Below are 22,358 nucleotides of genomic sequence, written 5' to 3'. Positions count from 1 at the left end.
AACATCAATATTTTTCAATTACTTAACCTTTATTTAACCGGGAATCAAGATTTTTGAGAATAAAAATCTCTTTGGCAAACGTTTCAAAGAATAAAATAGTACAAAAAAAATAGACAGATTACATAGATTACAATAGAAAATCACATTTTCAACTAGTCAGTATAAATTGTAATCAGGCAAAATGTGTAAAGTTAGATGTTTTTGCCTCAAAGTCAATTAAAAACACTCCATTTTAGATCATTTTCTAGCTTTAAATGCCTTTAGGATTCAGTGAGGATTATTGTCAATATACTAAGTAAACACAAGATTGTGTCAATGTAATATTATTATTTTTCAGTTAATAATTATGAGGTGGGTGCCCACTTTGAGCCCCTGTAATGTCTTTGCACGCTACTGTTCTTTGCTCTTATCTCTACCTTTTTCAGAGAAAGGCTGCAGACGCTTGTCCTGTGCATGAACCCACAAGGCCGGGTGGGGTAAAGTGGTAAAAGCCAGAGCTAATCTGAGAGTAAGACAAGAAAAGATGGAGCCAACGTGACGTGAGGTCCACTCTTGTTTTACTTGCCAAAGCTCAGCCAGCACAAAATGCTTGTTTATCAACTTCCACACACACACACACACACACACAAGAGAAAAGTGATTACAGCAGCAGTACTGTTCGTCCACAGCTCCATCTCTATCCCTCTCTTCATTTATTCCCTCCTTCTCCTTCTTCTTTTTCCCTAAAACTCATTGCTTTTAAAAGGGAAGTGAAGTGAAGTCTCTGCGCTGCATTTGATTGTCATTTTTTTGGGAGCCAAGGAGCTGATGAGCCCTTTCCTCCTTAAACGCCAAATTTACTGTATATAATGGTGTCAAACCATGAGGACGCTGCTGCTGCTGCTGCTGCTGCTGCTGCTGCTGCTGCTGCTGCTGCTGCTGCTGCTGCTGCTGCCTCAGGCCGTGTGTCAGCATCTCTGCTCACTTTGCTTTAGTGAGCTGAGCTGAGACGCTGAGCTGCTGTTTCTGTGACAGACAGACAGACAGACGGAGGACACACGCATGCACGTGTTGAACCTTCATCTGATTTCTGTAGGTTTTTACAAAAGCAGGTAATTAATCACATAAAAGGTGAAAACTGACCTTTCTTCACTTTCATCAGAGCTGAACATCTGCATCTTTCCACTGATGAAAAAGAGGAAAGAAAATAAAGCTAATTTGAGCCTTGTCTGCTCAGGATGTGTGCGCTCGTATTCTTTGATCAGATACTGCTCATTCCCACCTAAAAGACTCACAGCTCATTATTTTTTTTTGCACTGGAAAATTGGAGGAGTACAAGACAATTAGCTGTTCACTGAGGAGGTTTGGTAAATCAGAGGCGGGGGGGGGAGGTTTGGGGGGGACCACGGGGAGAAAGATGAATACAAAATGAATGGATTAAAGCAAAAAAATAAAATAATCATACCCTACTGCGGGGCAGGATTAGGTATCGTAAAGGTTCCAAATACAGTACATCAATATAACATGAGTACAGAAGGTTTTACCTCAGGTTTGTGGAAAGTTTCACTGTTTTGTTTTTGGTTGTTTTCTCTTCTCAAAAGTCATTTAAAAGAAAAGTGAACACTTATAAAATCTATCTTTATTTATTATGAGGAGACAATTAGCAGATGACTGGAGGGAAGAAACAAACAAAATCAACATTTTGAAAAGTCCATTTATCAGCCGTTTATCGTCAGAAAATGAGCAGTTCACAAACACAAAACTGAATAAAAATCATACTCCATATACTGTGTTTTTATTTAAGTGATATTAAGTAAGTTAAGGGTTTTTTCTTTTCCTGCAATAAATAATAAAATAAACTGCTGAAAACGACACAATCATCTTTCAAACTGATAACAAACTAAAAAAAATCCAAAGTAATTCCATTACCAGTCGGCAGATTACTGCAGTGGGACAATAGAGCAAAGAGGCCTAAATCCATAGTTAGATTAAAGACCAGGGTGAACTGTCTGTAACAGTATTAGTGTCCATACATGGACGAGGACAGCTGGACACTCCTGGTCCCGTTAAGACGGATTTAAGGGACAACTTTGTGTGATTACGGTGGACGAGAGGCAGGGGAATCAAAAGTTGTTTTATATCACTCACATCACTGGATAATCCAGCAGATGAGAGACTTTTCATTTTTACAAGAGGGAGAAAAGTGCTATTCTACGCTCCTCAGACTAAATGGAACATAATCAAATAAAGATATGTAACGTTATACGATATTCAAGTAAAAACCTCATTAATGCTTCACTAAACACTGACATTTAAAGGGCGTGAAACACAGATTTAGATGGAAAGGATCACACTGATATCAGTAGCAGTAGATAAAGAATTTGTTGTTTGGCGTCGCGATTGTAGATCATAGTCAGTTAAAACAATCAAACAATCGTTAAGGATCAACTGATTAATCAGTCAAACACAGTCGTTTTACACCTTTTAAACCACACATTTGTGCTGATTCATTTACATAATTCTCCAACTTTGCAACAAAATTCAAAAAGGAAACAAGAAACAGCCCAAAACATGACTCAGCTGTTTGTTGAAGGGTTAGGATGTAGATTATTTTATGGATTGGATTTTAAATTCTAACTTTCCCGATAACAAATCCAGTTTCTTTGACTACAGAAACAAATCCATACCAAATACAAAGCATCGTATCGACTCATCTCTAATTAATAATGATGACATTTTTGGCCACATCTATATCCTCTACAGTCCTCTCGCTGCTGTGACCTTTGACCTTGTGTTGACGTCAGAGTTTAACCTGCAGCTTTTATGAAAATAAGAAGAGGAAACACTTTGTAAGAGAAGAGTTATTGTTTGACTTCACGTACAGACTGAATTCTGTGATATAACTTGATTTTCTTCAAACTACATAAAGTTTCAATATATATCTTGTAATCACTTGAATGTTTAACCTTAGATAAGTGAACTGTTTCTGTCCATAAAGAAGTTAAAATACAATAATTGGACATTTTGGTATGCGTTTGTATTACTTGTACAAGCTAAATGACTAAAAGATGTTTTTATTTTTCAAAGATTCTGTATATAATTGCAGTGCAGTGTCAGTTGGAGAGTGTTGTTCATGTTTGTATTATTTATTATCTTCATTCAGTTGTTATTATTATATTATTATTATTTTTTCTTTACTGGAGGAAAAATAGAACATTTGATAATATTAATAGGTACAAAAATCAATCTTCAGCCATCAGCTGCTCTGGTTTTAAAGCCATAGAAGAACTCCCATAAGTCGACCTTCTCAACAAACTGCTTTGAGAAACGTAATCTTTAATTATCTGACATTTTATCTCAACAGTTTACGTTCTATATCATGACAAACTCTGCAGCCATGTTGTAGCTGAAGGTCAGATGAAACAGACCAAGAGGAGAAGAAGAGGCAGATGGGAGGAAGTTTAGGAGGGAGGGAGGGAGGGAGGAGAGGGGGAGAACAGTGTCAAATCAAAGTGTAAGCAGCCTTTAGAGCAGCTTCCCTGAGGTGTCGCCCTGACCTCAGCATCTGAGGCATCACTGCTGCTAATAAAACCAATCACTAACTGTCAGGATCTGTGCTCCTGCCACTGCTTTACAACCTGCAACTGCACTCCCTCCATCTGACAAACTCGTGTACATTTTCTTTACTTTTTAATTAATTCTCAGTTTTTTTCACCTCTTTGAAATTTACTTCTCATTAATGCGTGCCATGAAATCCATTATTTCCATGCGTTGGTTTTTTAAATGCCTCCTCGCCACTGAAAGCTGGTCCAGCCCTGACCTTTGCTTGTATTGCTTAGATTTCTGATTTGGCTTTGAATGCAATTGAGTGCAATTTGGCCCCAGCTGCTCTTCCAACATGTTTATTGCTCTCCCTCCTCCGGCACCTGCTGTCCTCACCACGGGGCTATTCAGCCCTTCATAGATAGAGAGGGTCCCTCCCATCACTGTAACTAACTAAAGAGGAAGAAGTAACTTCATATATCCGTGCTGCACGCCGCTGTTCTGACCTCCGCTAACAGCACAAAGCACCAATAACCTAATTCTGTAATCCTCTGAAACTAGGCTACGTTTCACAGGAAAAGTAAACACAAGAAAACAGTGGGTGTTTTTTTAACCATCATTTCTGCCTCGTATGCACTAAATCCTGCCCACAGTGTTCAGTCTGTAACACGCGGCCAAACAATAGCTTTTTTCCTCTTGGAAAGTGTTTCCTCTGCTTTGTGCGTTAACCAAACATCATCATCACATAAGCTTCAGGCTAAAAGTCTGGCATGGACACAAAGCCACAGATCACTGTATTTGTGATTTTTATGAATGCTAACAATCTTCTCTGTCTGTCTTTATGTCTCATCCCGTCGTTGTTCTGTGTCACGTTCGTTAAAGTTGTAGAAGATGTCCTCAAAAACAACACGACGTTAACAAACATACATTATCCAAGAAAAGGGGATTTCAGCATCTCTCGTCATGAGTGAATAACTTTACTAACATATGTAAACATCACGTGACCGTCAGGATTTGTAATTCTTTATATAAGTGACTTATTCTTGTTCTGTGGTTAAAAAACACTGTGCCGTGGCTTAGGGTTCGTTTCTGTGCTTTATATTGAAGTTAAATGTCTCTAAAGCTACTTTAAAAGTCACAGTTTCCAAAGGTAAAGTGGGTTTAGATCATTAACGCCTCTCTCTCTTATGTGTTGTGTTCCGCTTGTTTTGTAAGTGTGACATAAGTGACCTTTCATGGTTTAATCCTAACAGTTTTCCTTTCACATAGAACCAGTTTTAAAAGTGTTAAAGCTGCAGTGTCTAGAACAAGAGTCTTAAAGTCTTATTTATTTTAAATAAATAAAACTCTGTTGCCTCAAAAACGCCTGAAACTATGAAGCAGGTGAAGTTTGTCTTGAATCAGCCTCGGTGTTGGTGACATAACAGCGAGAGTATCACCACCACCACCACCACCATCATCATCATCATCATCATCATCCCTCATCTCTTTCCTCCATCTTAGGACGCAGGTGCTCTGACAGAGGCGCACACACAGCGCATTACGTGGCCATCTAAGCAAAACAAGGAGGGGGGCGGGGTGTGGAGGGGGAGTGGACGGTCACAGCGCAAAGACTTCACATTCTGCACCGCACAGGCTCAATCCGGCGAGATGAGGCTTTTAAAAACGGGGTAGAAATGTGCAGCTGGAGCCTGCACGCGCACACGCACGCACACACACACACACTGCACGGGACCTGTTTATTTCCAGCGCTTCTGTTCTGAGGACTTTTTCTTTTTTTATCTGCGCACCAGTGAAGGCGGCTGACATTTGAAGAGAGCATCTCTGTTTTTTTTTGCTGCAGAGGATCAAATAGCCGGCCCCTCCCCTTTTTCCTCTCTCTCTCTCACACATACACTCACACCATCCATCCATCTGTCCGTGCACACACACACACACACAGAGGGGACAGGCTCAACGCCCAGTGTCACACTCAAAGGTCCAAAGAACACAATTCGGTGCCGGACTCGATATAAACACACACTTTTTGCCCCTCCAACATCACAGAGAAAAACAACAACACAAACAGCTGGTGTGGTGAGCGCGAGCAGCGCGAGGAGAGTCCAGAGACGCTGGACATACAGGATAGAGAAGGTGAAAGTAGAGGACAGAGTGGACAAGGCTCAGTGAGTCCGTGCGTAAAAAGAGCCACGCACGCACGATGAGAGGGTAGAAAAAATAGATTCTTTACATCCAGTGTGTTTCCCCTTTAAATAGACGCACGCTGATGATGATGATGATGATGATGATGATACTGTTTATATATAAAAGCAGTGGAGAAGTGGGAAAACACACACACACACACACACACGCAGCAGCAGCAGCAGCAGCAGCAGCAGCTTCTGAGAAAGCGCCATGCTCGCTTTGCTCTTCAGTGATCAACATAAACAGCATCTCACTTCCTCTCTACTCTCACTGTAGTGACAGGAAACGAAAAAGAAAAAAAAAAATAAAGCTACAAATCTGCCCTTTAATGACGAGGAAGGAGCGAATCAGCTCAACCTGCTGACACGAGCTTAAGTTTCCATCAACATGAAAAGGAAAGAAAAACAAAAAAAAGATGAAAATGTGGAGAAAAAACACCGAGAATCTGACTCAAAAACCCGCGCTGTGGCTTTTAAAGATGCGTAAACACGGCAAAGTTACACTTATAAGGCTTTTCTATTTGTTATAAGCGAGAAAAATAGTCATAATAAAGATAGAAAAGAATGATAAATGTAGTTTATAATCCTGGATTTACCTGGAGTCAACAATATTTCCTTGGAGGTTTCTGTCGCTGCCGCTGCTGCGTCCTCAAGTAGTTTGCTTTAAAAACAATAACGATATCCCGAGTAAAGGTTGTTTTTTCTTTCTTAAACGTGTTTAAAGGGCGATCCTCTATCCCGGTACAAGTGTCCAGATGTGATGATGACAGTGAACGCGGACTGGCCTCTCCTCTCTACTAACGCGCATGCAGCGTCGGCGCACGGCGGCTCCTCCGTCTATCGAGGCGTTAAGATGTTACTTGTTTGTAAGCAAAAAAAAAAAAAACATGGCTTCATTTGCCTTTGTCAGCGAGAAAAAAAACGTAATATTGACTTACCTTTCCCTCATGAGCCATTGTGCCTCCCCCCTCCACTCCACGCCACTCCACTCCCACCCTCCTCTCCACTCACATCTCCTCCCTCCGCCCTTTGCCATGACATCACGGAGGCTGTAGTAAAAAGCTCCAGCATCAGATGGGCAGGGCTTCAAAGCCCCCCACACCATCCTCTTACTACACACCAACTCAATGGACACACACACACACACACACACACACACTGCTTCAAACACATAGATCATTGGAGCCTTCACACTATAAAGCTGGATGTTCCTCCTCATCCTCACATCCACACACAACACTAATGAATGAGCTCATACTTCATACACTTTCTTCACACATGCGTCATGAAGGTTGTACCTTCACACCTCCACCTCCCTGTCCTGGAGAAGTGGTGTCGTCCACCAAAACTCATTCACTTTTTTTTTCTCCTTTGCACTGCGGGGATTTGATGTTGTGTGTTTTGTTTGCAGAGTTATCAGCATCTCATCATTCCTCTGTATATGTGTATATGTGTGGAGAGAATAAAAGATGAGGGGTTTTAAATGACATATTTAAATAGAGAGAGAGAGAGAGAGAGGGGCGAGTCTCTGAGGAGATTAATTTAAAATTATTTACGCCCAAGGGAGGAGGAGAGGAGGAGGGGGGTGAATATGAGTTTAAATTATCACTGGAAAAGAACAATGAGAAAGAAAATGGTTGACAAACTTAAAGAAAACACTTCAAACTACATATAGAACTGAATTCATGTAGTTGTCAACAATTGAAGTATTTTTACTGAAAGTTTGTCAATCATTTTCCTTTGTCAGAGAATAAAGAGAAGCAAATTCTTTACACAGTAAGTTTTAAAGTAGGGCTGCTGGGCGACAGGGGCAACACTTGTATCATGAATTTATAAAAAAGTTTTAATCAGTATAAGTTAATAGCTCTTGATGATTACTGGTAAAAGGAAACCATGTCTTTGCAAATTTGAGGCAAAAATCATTTTTTAAAAAAGCAATATTCACAAAGTGTTCTCACTGCATACACTGTAAAACCTGCTAACTTTGTTATAACTCAACTGTTCCGACTGTTTGAAGTTTGATTTAACTCAAATACCTTTGAGCAAATGAGGGAAAAGAGTTGATTAAAGTACAACTCAGATAACTTCTTATATAAATGTAATGTGTGCTGTCAGGTTTTACAGACATTATATCAGCTCACTGTATACTGAACCTCTCTGTCGCATTGACATTGAAGATAGTTACTGATATTGGATCATTCTTGTGCAGCAGCTTCTGTTCCTTTAAGAGAAGCGATCACTGTCACTTGTGTTGATAGTTTTCAAAGCTCAGTGACAGCATGACGCCCACTGTCAGTGTCAGCATCTCCAAACAACAAACAGCCAGTCTTAACTTAGAGTCCCCCCCCCAAAAAAAAAATATATAAAATAATAAATGCTTTGCTTTTGCGTTGCTGTTTTTTGAAACCATTAGTGGAAATGACAACCATTCATTACAAGCCATTTGAGAATAGTCACCCCACAAATGCCATCCTTTATCTGCTGTCTCCACGCTGGCGTAACGCAGGGAATATTCCAAAAGCCCAACCTTCAGCTTTCAGAAATTCTATTAAATTCTTATCTCTTTGCAGCAGGCTCTTTTTGTGCAATCCCATTGTTATGCATTGGAGCTGAAATCAATCACTGCGGCCGCGCACACGGCACATCAGTATGATTTCAGAGCATGGACACATGAGAGAGAGGGAGAGAGAGAGAGAGAGATGGAGTCACAACAACAACTACGACAATCAAATAAACAAAAGAGAGAGGGGATAAATAAATAAGACTATATATATATAAATAAAACAAAACTGTGGACCAGCAGAGGGACTGTGAGGAACCACAGGTCAGGTGTGTGTGTGTGTGTGTGTGTGTGTGTGCACACGCGTGTGTGTGTGTGTGTGTGTAATCTGAAGTGTTTCTTCAGATTACAAAGAAGATAAAAGTCGGTTTTTGCTGTTCTGTTTTGGTGAGTTGTTTCAGGACTATGGACAGCTCCAAGCTACGCCGCTGCGACAGAGTTTTACGCGCCGCAGACAGCTCCATACGCTGCTGCTGCGTCTAAGTTGTCAGGACCGTGGAGAGCTCCACGCCGCTGCGACTGAGTGTTCAGGACCGTGGACAGCTCCACACGGCTGCTGCTGCTGCACAACAACAATAAAGAGCTTCCTTCACTACAGCCTCTCATTGTTAAAACTGACAAAAGCTTTTTGTCTGACTAAGTCTCTCCTTCTTTAGGTGTGAGACCACACTGACTTTATCAATATTACTGTGTTTTTAGAACTTTATATATATATATATATATACATATATACATAGATAGATAGATAGATAGATAGATAGATAGATAGATAGATAGATAGATAGATAGATAGATAAATATTAATATTTAGTGTTTATGTGTAAAAATGTGTTTATATTCCTAGATAAGATTATTACCTTCTGAGATGACTTGTTGCTATATTGTGCTAAATAATTATTTCAGAGTTTCAAAGACACTAAGTGAAGCTGAAGACTTTGTTTATGAATAATTAATGATTTCTCAAGTCTGCTCAGGCTTTGATTGGCTCAAAGTCAAACTACAACAGCTGGTAAATGAGCTGGGAAAACTTTTTCTCCCTCCCTCCTCCCTCCTCTCCCTCTCCTCCCCCCTCTTTTCTTACACAGTGAGCATTGTGTGGCACTGAAACCAACTTCAGCTTCATCCAAATAAAGTTATAACGTTAAAAAAATAGTAACTTTAAATCAGCAATTAGGCACCAGGGTTTACACACACTGATTGAATCTTGTATTATATGATTTATTACTGTCTATTTGTTTAGTCTACTGCTGTAAAACAATGTTCTATTCTATTCTATTGTAGTCAGTGAGCTTAACTCTCTAATCCTGTGTGGCCACGGGGAAACTGAACAAAAGTAAAGTAAGTAAAATAAGGTTTTTTTCACTTAAATCACGTGGGAAAACTTGTCACAAAAGTCCGTCTGTGTATGCAGATGGCACGCACACACACACACACACACACACAGCAGCAGAGGCTTCTTAAATGCTCACGTCACTCCAGACTAAAGCCACCTTACGGTGCAGAGCAGCAGTATAAATATTACATGGGGGCAGCAGCTGACTGGGCGCTGAGGTTGGGACCGGGGGGAGGCCCCATGTCGTCCCTCGACAGATGGAACAAGCCGACACACACACACATACACACACACACACACACAAAAGTTTTTAATAAGCCCGCAGCTTGGCATTGTCCCCACGGTACCGGGGCCACACGGTCCCCGAGGGAACCAACTGTCCTTTGTTTGGCCCTGTGGTTATTTTTTTCCTCTCGCGTTTTTAAAGAGTTGAAGTTTAGTTTTAGTTAAACGTTAAATTCTTCTTAATTAGAGTTAAGTTGTTAAAGTTGCAGCAGGTGTTCGGACGCAACTTTGAGATTCTTTTACGCACAACAACAGTGCGTAAAGACACGATTTGACTTTTTGTTGTGAAAATAAAACAAGAGTTGCTGACTTCTGTGAACGCAGACATGACACAGACGCAAATAAACAGGAGTGACATTAGGAGCGTGATGAAGAGGAAGGATGAGATGGTTAGTCGAAATAGCGGCGCACAAACTGAAACTGTGACTTTTCTTTTAAATAAGAGTAAAGACAAGGAAGAATCAAAGTGATACGAACCCAGAAAAGTGCGGCACAGCTTCATGTTTGCGGTTCTCCTCTCACTCTTCACTCTTCTCTCTTCAGTGCCGCAGCGACCGCAGAGCGCTGCTGTTAACTTTACTTGTGCCGAACAAAGTTGCGCAAACTTTAGTTCAACTTCCCCGGAGCAGGAGGGGAGGAGGAGGAGGAGGAAGAGGGGAGAGGGCTGCAGGGGGCGGAGCCAAGAAGCTGACTGACACGAGTGGAGAGCCAATAGGAGGCCGCGACGGGAGGTTGAGCCAATCCGGTTCATCCAGTCTCAGCTTTCAACAACAACAATAGACGTGAAGAGCAACAAAGAGCATCTGCTGCACCCGGCAACTTCACACACACACTCACACTCACACACACACACACACTTTAAGCTGCTCCCCCACTCTGATTTAAAACTTATAAGCACTTTACTCAATCTGAATCTTTTAACTCTGTCAATCATAAGCAGAACAAAAAAAAAACTTAAAGTGAAGAAAGTAAAGTAATACAAACTTCAACAACAATGAAATATTAAGATGGAGCAGATTTCAGTAGAATAAAAGTTTTGGACAAAGCAAAGAAAATGGACAAAAATGTTGTTTAAAACGAGAGACAATGAAAGAAAAGTATGGAGACTGGGGAAGTTTTTGTGAACACATGCACTCCAATGAACACGACTGAAAATGTAAGTTCATCTAAATATGAAAAAACAAGTATTCATTTATATAGAGACACATAAAGGAACACACAAAGGACGCACAAGTTGTTTTGTCTTTGTCTGTTATTTTGTCCACTGAAAATGAACCAGAAAAGAAAAGAATATCATCAGCCTCATAAACTACACAACAGAACTTAATTAGAGGCATAAAAATGACAATTCCGTCATCAACACACAATTTTAATTATAATCAAACTGACTGATTGTTGTACTGTTTTGTAGGGGATTATTGTTTTGTTTTTTTCCACCCATTCAATTGATCTGCATTTGCGTCATGTGACTGGTGTCTCTACACCTCCTCACTCACTCACTCACTCACTCACTCACTCACGTGTGACCAAATATAGCAGATGTACGGCTAATTTAGGTGTGAGTTGGAGTGAACATTTTCACTGGGACTGCGGGTCCATTCAGAGAGTGAGTGTGTCTGGAGCAGACAGACAGTTCCTCCCTCCCAATAGCAGATGGTCTGCCAGATAATGAGCTCTCCAATTGCTTTGCTCCCATTACCCCATCCCCATCGCTCCGAGATGTAATGGGGGGTAAAGCAAGCGCGACACATTCTACTGCTTTTCTTCTTCATTTCATTTTATTTCACAGCACAGTTTAATGATGATGTTTGTGTGTTTGTTGTTTGTGTCTCGTGCAGGAGAGCGAGACATTAGCAGACACTTCTTTACTCTCTGTGGTCTGGTTTAATATTACTGTCTCACTGGTAACTTTTAAACTAGATGAAAGTCATAACGTGAGAGCGTGAGAGAAACAGTAGAACGTTGACACTTGTAAAACTGGGCCAAACAAGTCTGACCCAGTGTGCACTGATAAACCGGTATAAACGCTCTGTTGCACCAGGTTACAGGCAGATTCCCTTTAACTTAAACTAAAACGAAGAAACTAAACTTAAAATGAAACATCTACAGTGAACTACACTGAAATTAAAAGATTTCAACCTCAGCTTGGCCAATCAGAGCGATCTATAATAAACATGAAAGCAAAATAAACATGTTCCAATAAAGTAAAACAAATCAACTGAACTTAAACTTAACCAAAGAAACTTAACTAAACTAAAACAAAGAAACTTCACTTAAACCTAAACTAAAATAAATGAATGAACCAAACTAAACTAAAACAGATAAACTTAACTTTAACCAAAGAAACTAAACTAAACTAAAACAAATAAACTTAACTTTAACACCATAAAAAACTGTACTGAAACTCAATTTAAATAAATGAACTAAAGCTAAAATAAAACACAAAATGGATCAAAACTAAAACAAATAAACAATAAATAAATCTGACAAAGCAGACACACATTTATTCTTATCAACAGTAAATGAAAGATTAACATGAAGCTGCAAAAAATAATAAAATGTATTTGTCTTGTCCACAAATCTGTCTTCAACACACACACTCACACACACACACACACACACACACGCACACACACACGCACACACACCCGTACACAAGTACATAATGAATTCACTGCTTATTAAAGTGGCCTTTGCTGAGTGTGTGTGTGTGTGTGTGTGTGTGTGCGTGGACAAAGGTGTCGCTGTAGAGAGCGACTGCTGTGTCTCCACTAAAGCCACAGCAAGTTTTTTTATCTGAGGATGCCAGACAGCCTCTTGTATTCTTCTTGAGCACGGTGCTCTGATTAGCCTATTAACTTCACCATTCTACACACACACACACACACACACACACACACACACACACACGCCCTTCTGTTCACACACACACACGTCCACAGACATATGCAAACACACAAAAATGAATGCACACACAGCGTCTCCTCTTATTCTCTGCTCTGTATAACAAGCAGCTGAACTCTGACACAGCCTCCAGCTGTCCTGGAAGACGGTGGTGACAATAAAGTTTAAACAAATACACACACACACACACTCTCACACACTCACACACTCACACACAGAGTGAAGAGCAGGGAACAGGACCTCGCTGAGGAAATAACGACCTGAGTGAATTAATAAATGTTAATAAAAGTTGACTCTGAGGCTTTTTATTATCAAACGGCCGGTGACTGAGCTGAGAAGAGCAAGTTTCAATAAAAGCACAAATTATGAACAAAGCAAGACAGTCCTGGTTCCCCTGCTTCCTCCCACAGTCCAAACACATGCAGATTGGATGAAATGGACGCTGTAAACTGACCGTATGGATGGACACCACACAGCTGCTCATGTCCCCTGGACTTCGGGGACATCTGTGGACGTCAACGTCAAGCTCCGACCAAATCGTGATCGCCGAACAACCGCGAGGCAACCAAGGCAACGTCCTCTGACAGGAAACTACGTCGCTCACTTAAACACAGTCATATATTACGCCAGGTTTCAGACCCCATGGTTCTCAAACTGTGGTACGCGAGCTTCCTCTGGTGCTTGGGAGGAAAAGCAGAAATGCGGTTCCACTGTTTATACCAGGGTACATGATCGAAGTGCGTGGAAAATGAAACAAATAAGAGTAAGAGGGCACTTCCTGTTTCATGGCAAATGGTCAAAATTCGCCCAACTTCCGGTGCTTACCGTGGCCACGCCCTTGCCACACCCTTTTGAATCTGCAAAACCTATCAATAATGGGGTTTTTTTTACCTTTGATGTGATGAGCACAAACTGACACGATCAACAGAGGAATTTGTCACAATTTAAGAAACGTGTGTTCTTGTATTTGTGGCTTTGTGAGGACATTTTTGCGGCGGTCCTCACTTCTTTCCTTTTTTTTTTGGGGGGTTGGTGTGGTCATGTACATAGACCACACCATAGATCACAGAGAGCAGAGAAACACAACAGTTCACTAACATCTGGCAACGGGGTCAGTCCTTAGTTCTTAAGGTTAAGGTAAGGGTAAGGGGCTATTGAATATACGGTATTATGTCGATGAGGGTCCTCACTAAAAATGAAGCGTAAACATGTGTGTGTGTGTGTGAGAGAGAGAGTAGAAAAACCATAGTGTAGTAATTGGACGCACCATCACACACATGCTGTGCTCATGCACAGATGGACATCAGAGTCCTGTTCCCACTCTCACGATGACAATCAGGCTTATAACACTACGGCTTTATTGCCCCTCTCTCTCTCTCTCTCTCTCTCTCTCTAACTCTCTCACTCTCTCTCTCACTTTCACACACACACACACACACCCCACCCTCCCTCCCTCTCTCTTTCCGTCGTCTAACATCCGTGCAGCGTGATCATACTCATATCTGTCAGCTCCCATTAGACACAGCTGAGCACTTCAAACACCACCATACGAGGAAGGGATTAACATTAACTTTCTTTTTTTGTCTATTTTCAGTCATTTAAACATCCAGACGACATATTTATGTCCATAATTTTTTCAGAATTTACTGTTTTTGCAGTTATTAAGACATGAAATGACCACACACACACACACACGTGTCATGATCTGTTTGTGTTTGGACGGCCACTCGAGCTGCCATTCAACCATTCACTCACTCACTCACTCACTCACTCACACACACACACACAGCGAAGGTCACAGAGGTAGCCATAGGAACGAAACGCACTTCTGACAGTTGAGAAGTGTCAGGTCGACTCTCAGCGCTCGTGTTATTGAAATAAACAAATAATAAATAAATAATCAACAGTTAAATCATTTAGTTAAATCATCAATTGTCTTTACCTGCTTAATTTATCATATCATATGATGTCATGTCATATTTATATCAGATTTGTGGCCTTCTATAAGTGATCCCAGTCTTTCTATTTTCTAGTAAATCATATTTAAATAACAACAGGTTAGAACACTAGAGAAGCTCATACTGTACATGTACATAAGTAAGTGTTAATTATAACTGAATATTACATGGTAGAGAAGGTCGTGGTGGGTTCCATGTTTTCGTGCTCTACATGTTCCTCACTATATCAGTGTTTTGAGACATTTTACACCGCGACTGACGGAGGCTACGCTCGTACAGTGAGACGCAGCAGACTTTAGGTTAAGGTGAAGGCGTTAACGCTGGAAGTTACACACTGGAGCTTTAAAAAAGTGTGCATAAATAAATAAATAAATAAATAAAAAGTGACTACAGTGTGCCTCTGGCTCTTCATTACCCACTCATTACACTTCTTCTCTCGCTCTTTTGTGGAACTTATGAATTTTTAACAGGCGTGCATGCGTGTGTGCACACACACAAACTTGTTTCTATATCTTAGTGAGAACACATCATTAAAATCATGCGTTCCCTAACCCTTACCATAACTTCAACCATCACTACTAAGTGCCTAACCTTAACCCTTAACCTAATCCTAACCTAAACTCGATTCTAACCCTAACCCTAAAACCAAAAATGTCCCCACAAGGACAGGTTTTTACGTTTTACGTATGTTTTTTGGTCCTCACAAAGAGAAGTGCGCGCACACACACACACACACGTTTGTTTTAGGACACTGCATTGACTTCCATTCATTTGGACCGCCTGAATAAACAAGTTAATGCCTGACCCTAACCTTAACCTAACCACAATTCATATCTTAGCCCTAAAGTCCCTCAAAAATGAGGTTCTGTCTCATAAGACCAGGTTTTGGTCCTGACGAGGTAACAAATACAAAAACACACACACATCCAGACAGAGACACGGAGGAAAAGACGAAAAGACAGACAAAGTTTGGGCTGGATGCCACTTTGGATGACCATCATCTCTTCACTGATCCACAACTTGGGCCTTCCCAAAGGCAGCAGTGGTGTGTGTGTGTGCGTGTGTGTGTGTGTGTGCGTGTGTGCATGTGTGTGCATATGTGTGTGTGTGTGTGTGTGTGTGTGTGTGTGTGTGTGTGTGTGCGCGCGTGCGTGTGGTGACACGTGGAATGAGGTCAGCTCTGCCAAAAGGCATCACATCGCTGCGCTCCCCCGTCTGTCTGCCGCAGCTCTCCGTCACTTGACAAAGCCAGACTTACTGTGGGGGATTATTTATTCTTCCTCCTCTCACTTCCCCTCATGTGCAGCCGTGACGCAACAAACTTCAGGGAGTTGTAAATGAGCTCCCTCCATCGCACCCCTCCATGTCTAGTGCCCGCTGAGGTCGTCCTGCCTGACCCCAGTCACCCCATCATCCTGTATCGACTCAGTGTAATCCTGAGTATGAAGTCAATGCTTGTTATCAGCAATAATAATCACAGTTTTTCACAGTGACGCTCATTCATCTCTCATTCATCTCTCATTCGTCTCTCATTCATCTCTCATTCGTCTCTGGGACCATTAACAAAGAGCCATGAATGTGTTTCGCAAACATGTTTTTAATTTCATCTCACTTCACTTTATTAGCGTCTTAAAGCTCCCCGTAAATTTGAACATGGGATTGGAGTAAAAGACATAAAACTGTAACAACTACTGTATAACATACTCACTGAGCTCCATTGTGCAGTTGTTGTTTTCTTGTGATTTGCTTTGTTTATGGTGAATTTGTGTTAAAAATGTTAGTTTTAATATGAAGAGACTTGAATGTTTGGTCCATAAACACGAGAACAGTTAAGTTTAGGAGGTTTTGTGCGAAATCAGCTTCTTATCTTATTATCTATATTATTCTTATATAAAGTAACGCACTTTGGGAGTCCTGAAAAACTGTTTTAGAAAATATAAAATGGTATCCTTCCATTTTTTTTGGTTTACAACCAACAAGCAAGTTTGGGGAAACTATGACGTCATACACTATATACACAGAAGTATTGGGACACCAACACAAACAGGGACAGTAACGACGTATACAGGACTTTAATATGGAGTTGTTTCTTCTTCTGCAGCTTCAACTCTTCTTGGAAAACCTTCCTCAAGATTTTCAAGTGTTTCTAAGTGAATGTGTGTCCATTCATTCTGTAGAGCATTGATGAGGTCAGACCCTGACGTTGGACGAAAAGGTCTGACTCACAATCTCTGTTCCGGTTCATCTCAAAAGGTGCTTGATGGGGGTTCAGGTCAGGTCAGACTCATCAAACCATGTCTTTATAGACACGTTGGACAGAAAAACTGGATGCATGGCAAATGTCTCTGTATGTCTGAAGACTTAAGATTGTCCTTCATTGGAGATAAAGTGGTTTAGAGCCCAGAGCCTGACTGAAACACCTGGATTCAATACTTCAGTCCATATAGTGTATGTAGCCCGCCCCTCTCTGACCAAACCCTTGTTGTGAATGTTAGTTTGTTTGAACTGGAACGTCCCGCGGGGGTTTTCATGTGTATGAAGACATTTCTTGAATCAAATGTTAACAGAAAAGAACAAAAGAGAAAAACATGTTTCTGTGTGGTTAAAGCCTTTAAGGCTTCTTGGCCTCTCCTTTTCCTTTCCTCCCTCCTGGTTTGTTCCTCCCACACTTGACCCTCACATCCTTGTTCATACCTGCTTCTCCACTCACCCCCCGGACTCTTCATGCTTCTCCTCTTCCTCTCACCATCTCACTCTATCCTCTCTCTATCCTCTCTCTATCCTCTCTCTATCCTCTCTCTGCCCCCCTGCGTTCACCCCAGCAGCAGCAGGCTGGGCAAATACGCACCCCGAGCAGCGGTAAATACAGGCAGCACTTCACAAACAAGGCCTGATTACAATGACAAAGGCTGCCACACTTTAGGGAGGAGCTTGGAGCAATTTGGAGGCTGCGGGGGCCATTGAGCGAGTGGCATACTTAATGGGCTTTGTGTGCCAGAAGAAAAGGGTCTGAGCTTCTGGGCCCAGCTGTCACTATGGAAAATATCAGACTGACACAGCACCCGACGCTCTTTGGCTTGCTCTCTTTTCTTCTTCTAACCACACCCCCCTGCCCCTGTCGCCCCCTCCAGCCTCTAACCTCCCTCTCTTCTTCTCCTCTTCTCCCTCTCCACTCTTTTTTCTCTAGTTAGCGAGCACAAAAAAGTGAAAGCTGCGGGAAAGAAAGAAAGTGAATGAGAACTCCCTCTCTTGATCTCTCATTCACACACACACACACACACACACACACAGGAGCGTGATGCACAGTAGGCTGACTCTGCAGCAATTATTCAAACCCTAAACCCAGAGGGATAAATGACATTATTACATTTCACTACTTAATTACATGTGTGGATAGTTACTAAGCGTTAGCCATCATGCATGCATAATGCAGTAAGATATAGTCACTTCGCTTCATAAAGCACCCTTTCATTACCAAATGTATGGCAGGAGGGAAAACAAATTAACATGTGCTCTGCAGACACACACACACAGTGAGAGAGTGAGAGAGTGAAGGAGGAAAAATAAACAGAATAAATGCATATTAAGTGCAAATTTATAATTGTTCGTCATCACATGGGTGAAAATAACTCCAGTATTTAGTGGATTTCTGCGGTGCCAGACAGCACTTTATTCTCTGGAAGTGATTGTTCCTCCAGTGATAATGGGCTTGGCCTGAAAACAAAGACTAAGATTCTCTCAAGCAGCAGCTCTCTGGTTACGCTTTTCTCAATCCTTGTGCGCAGAGAAGTGCTCAGTCTCCACATCCAAGAGTATTACAACAGCTCTGTGACTCTGAGCATGACACACACACACACGCACACACGTGCACACACACCTGCACACACACCTGCACACACACACACCACACCTGCAGCACACCACACACACACACACACACACACCACACATGCACACACACACACACACACACACACACACATGCACACACACACACACACACACTACCACACACACACACACATGCACAGACACACCACCACGCATGCACTGGAGGCAACAGGCACACACACACACACACACACACACACACACACACACACATGCATGCACGCACACACACACACATGCACACACACACGCACACACACACACACACGCGCACACACACACGCATGCACTGGAGGCAAACAGGCACACACACATGCGCGCGGTCGCGCAGCGCTGCATTATTGAGACACAGAGTTGGATGTTGTTTCACCTAATCTCTTTGATACCACTGTGGCGCTGCTAAGCTCCAGAAAATCAGCTTAGCAGATGTCCTAAAGTGTAGGTGGCTTGTTTCATGAGGCAAGAGAAGAAAAACACAAGAAGAAGAAGAAGAAGAAGAAGAAGGAGAGGGAGAGGGAGAAGTGAAAGAGTGAGGGTGGGGGCAGGGCCACAGATTTGGAACAAGGCCCGATGAGTTCAACTCAATCCCTTTTTACTTCTGTCTGTGAAGCACAGTTGTTTTTTTTCCTTTCTCCCTCTCAATTCATCCATCACTCCGTCTTTTTATCCTCCTCGACCTTTCACTTTTCAGTGCGTGTGTGTTTTTCCAGGCCAAAGAAGTCGTACTCGTGATAATGATGGTGATAATGATTCTAATGAGGATTCTTTTTTCTTTTTTCACAAGGTTGCACTTGCTGCTTTGGGCTTCAAGTCCTAACCTGTACTCAGATGTCAGCTGATTACAGTCACACCGTTTACACACACACACACGCACACACACTCACACTCTAACCCACACACACACACACACACACACACACCCATGTCGCATGCATTATCAGCACAAGTGAGACATCTGTATGCAAATGTCATTATGTCGGTGGGGAGAGGGCAGAGAGTGGGCCGGGTGTGAGCGATGTTATGACAGTGAAGGAGGGACTGAAGAAGGTCGGGCTCTGTCAGAGTGTGTGTGTCAAGAGCCGCTGCACATATGTATGGTATCCATAGTAACCAACTACCCCAACTCAAGATGGCTCACTGATGCTGTCATCTTTTATCTCCAGCCTCACGCACATATAGCTCATCTCTTGACACTGATAACACACACACACACACACACACGGCCAACAGTGTGTTTTTAGACAGATTAATAAAACATCAAATCCTTCATCGAGATGCTACAGATCCACGACGAGATCAAAAAGAAACGGTGATAAGTTGTTGCCACATCACTTGGCCCTGGAGTGTCTCGGAAATGCAGTTAGCTCCCACTCGTGTGGCCGTCGCCTCGGCTTTTCTAAGTGACGCTGATGCATGCGGCGCGCACTTCAGTGTCAAACCCCCTCTCGTCCTAATGGCACCGCCTCAAATGTGATGAGTGGGAAAGCGGCGACATGAAAATGGAAAGTGATGGAGGCACAAATGTTCTGAAGCTCTTTAAGGATAAACCAAAAAACCACAATACTGTACCTGAGACCTACACCCATATCATTATTTACACACTGCCAGCTTCAGAAGAACTTGTCTGTGTGTGTGTGTGTGTGTGTATGTTTTTAGATGAATAACTAGATTTGCTAAAACACCTTATTCCTGTGGGCGATGAAAAAATGATTATGGGTGAAACCTCCAGAGCAGAAGAAGAAGAAGTGCAGTGGGTACCGTACAGGGGTTATTGTATATTGAGAGCATTATTTATTGATTTCACGTTCAGATTTTGTGATATTGTCTCTCGCAATCAAATTTGCTCTGCTCGCGCTCTTCTTCTTGCTCTCAGGAAGCTGATCTCAGACCTCTGCTCTGCTCTCCGATCAATGCTGACAACCAATAGAAGGTCGGCTAGTGTCGACCAATCAGATTATCCCTGCTTCTTTGGAGCGTCGCATACGGACAGCTACATAAAGTATAGCAATAGCCTCATGGCACAGCGCTCCACGAACATGACTACCTCGTATGAAACTAGCGGTGGGAATCTGACAGATAGACAGGTTTTCAGATTTTATCAGTAAACCCTCAAAATGTTAAAACTGGACTTGATAGCAATGCTAACTGGCTGCTAGCCACCACGCAGGCTCGGGCTATCATATCTCCTACAACCTCCAGATTCTGTAGTTACAGAAAAAAAATACAGAAGCAAGAATACAAATCGTGACAAAACCTCCATCAGCTGACCTCACCAAAGTCTCAAGACTACAGTCACAGCATTTGCTGCTGAATCCATTGACTGAGGCAACGACACGAGCAGCAGGAAAACATTTACGCTGAACGTGCCGCTAATCCCCATATAAACATGGGCTTTAGTAAAGGAAATGATTAGAAAGACGCTGTTTTCTGCTGTCTGTGTAATGAAAAGTGCACCATGTTGTCGGGCTCTGTGATCAGCTGAGCTGATGTGTTTCAGTGTGTGCTGTTGTGACAGCTGATAGAGGCGCAGACTGATGAGTTTTGATGGAAAAGCAATTGCATTCTTTCACTCCTAATATTCTAGAGGAAAAGGAATTTTAAACAGATGTGCAGAATCTGGATTTCACGATGCCGCGCGGCTGATAAATAATATAAAACGTATTAAATTGTCTTCTGGCTTGAGTCAAGCTTCACCTATTATTTACACAGCATGCATGGAGTATAGGGGATAGAGGAAAAGGGAGATTTACTCTGTGCTCTTCATTTGCAAAGATGTTTTTATGTCTTTTACTGGTCATTTTAACTCCTGTGCCCTCCTCAAATTTACTACCCTCTGGACACCTTTGTGTGTTCATCTTTGACATTTCTAAGACTCTAATCAACACCAATGACCCATCCCCCTAATATTTATTATATTTTTGAAATAAATAATTGATAATTCAAATAACTTAAAGGATTAAAATCCTGAAACTGATTGAATTATTGGTTGGTTTTGAACAACTTTGAAGTAGTTTAAGTGTTTTATGAAAAATACAAAGCTGCAACAAAAACTGAATGATGATTTAATAGCAGGTTGTTTTTTTTTTGTTCATATACAATATTACAATATACATATTGTCCCAATCACTGTTGCAATTGTAGAAATCATGTTTAATACTTCTGAAAACTACTGAAATCGCATCTGTTAATCCCTCACACTAAAGGATCATTTGTGCAGATAATCTGTAGAAATCAGCCTAAAGGTGGAGTCAGAAAGAGCCAGACCAGGACCGAAATCTAGTCTAGTGTGGGACAGGGCTTTAGTCACCTGGTTGTCTTAAGATAAATAGAGTGATTGAGACTTCTGCTGCTATTTTCAAGTTAAGTTTTTTGGAAAAGTTAATTTCCCAACATGCAGTCTGTTCTAAGTTTGGAGCAGAGCGTGTGAAAACGATTTATCTTTCTAAATGAATCTCTTGTGCTGGCGTGATAGTAAGTCAGAGATTAATCTAAGATTATTCTGGACGTGTGTAAAAACAGTCCAACAACATTTCCAAGAGACGTGTCAGACAAATGAATCACCGTCGCCTCTCGTCGTCGTCGTTGTTGTTGTCGTTGTCGTTCAGGGCCTGGTGTTGGACGAGGTGATTAGACGCGACGCTCTCGCCCGCTCCAAGGTTTTGACACCGAGAGAAAAATATCGCGTTCATTACTTGCCAGCGAACATAGATAATGAGGGAACC

At 41.7% G+C, this 22,358-nt stretch overlaps 1 protein-coding gene across 3 annotated transcripts in view; it reads right to left on the bottom strand.

Moving 5' to 3' along the window:
* Positions 1-22,358, bottom strand: part of LOC122759976 (myelin transcription factor 1-like) — a 108,657-nt gene that overhangs the window by 27,764 nt on the left and 58,535 nt on the right. The window contains exon 1 of one of the 3 annotated variants that reach the window (XM_044015013.1): positions 10,361-10,489. The exons of 1 other annotated variant lie outside the window; for it this stretch is intronic. In XM_044015013.1, coding sequence (XP_043870948.1) covers positions 10,361-10,385 — 25 coding nt within the window. In that variant the 5' untranslated portion in view covers positions 10,386-10,489. Of the gene's footprint in view, positions 1-6,301; positions 6,369-10,360; positions 10,490-22,358 lie in introns of those variants that run through there. One more of the 3 variants, XM_044015014.1, reaches the window with a different exon arrangement.

The sequence above is a fragment of the Solea senegalensis genome, unplaced genomic scaffold, assembly GCF_019176455.1.
Source record: "Solea senegalensis isolate Sse05_10M unplaced genomic scaffold, IFAPA_SoseM_1 scf7180000012731, whole genome shotgun sequence".
NCBI lineage: Eukaryota > Metazoa > Chordata > Actinopteri > Pleuronectiformes > Soleidae > Solea > Solea senegalensis.
The sequence above is the reverse complement of the archived record's forward strand: the minus strand, read 5'-3'. Positions and strand labels throughout refer to the sequence as shown.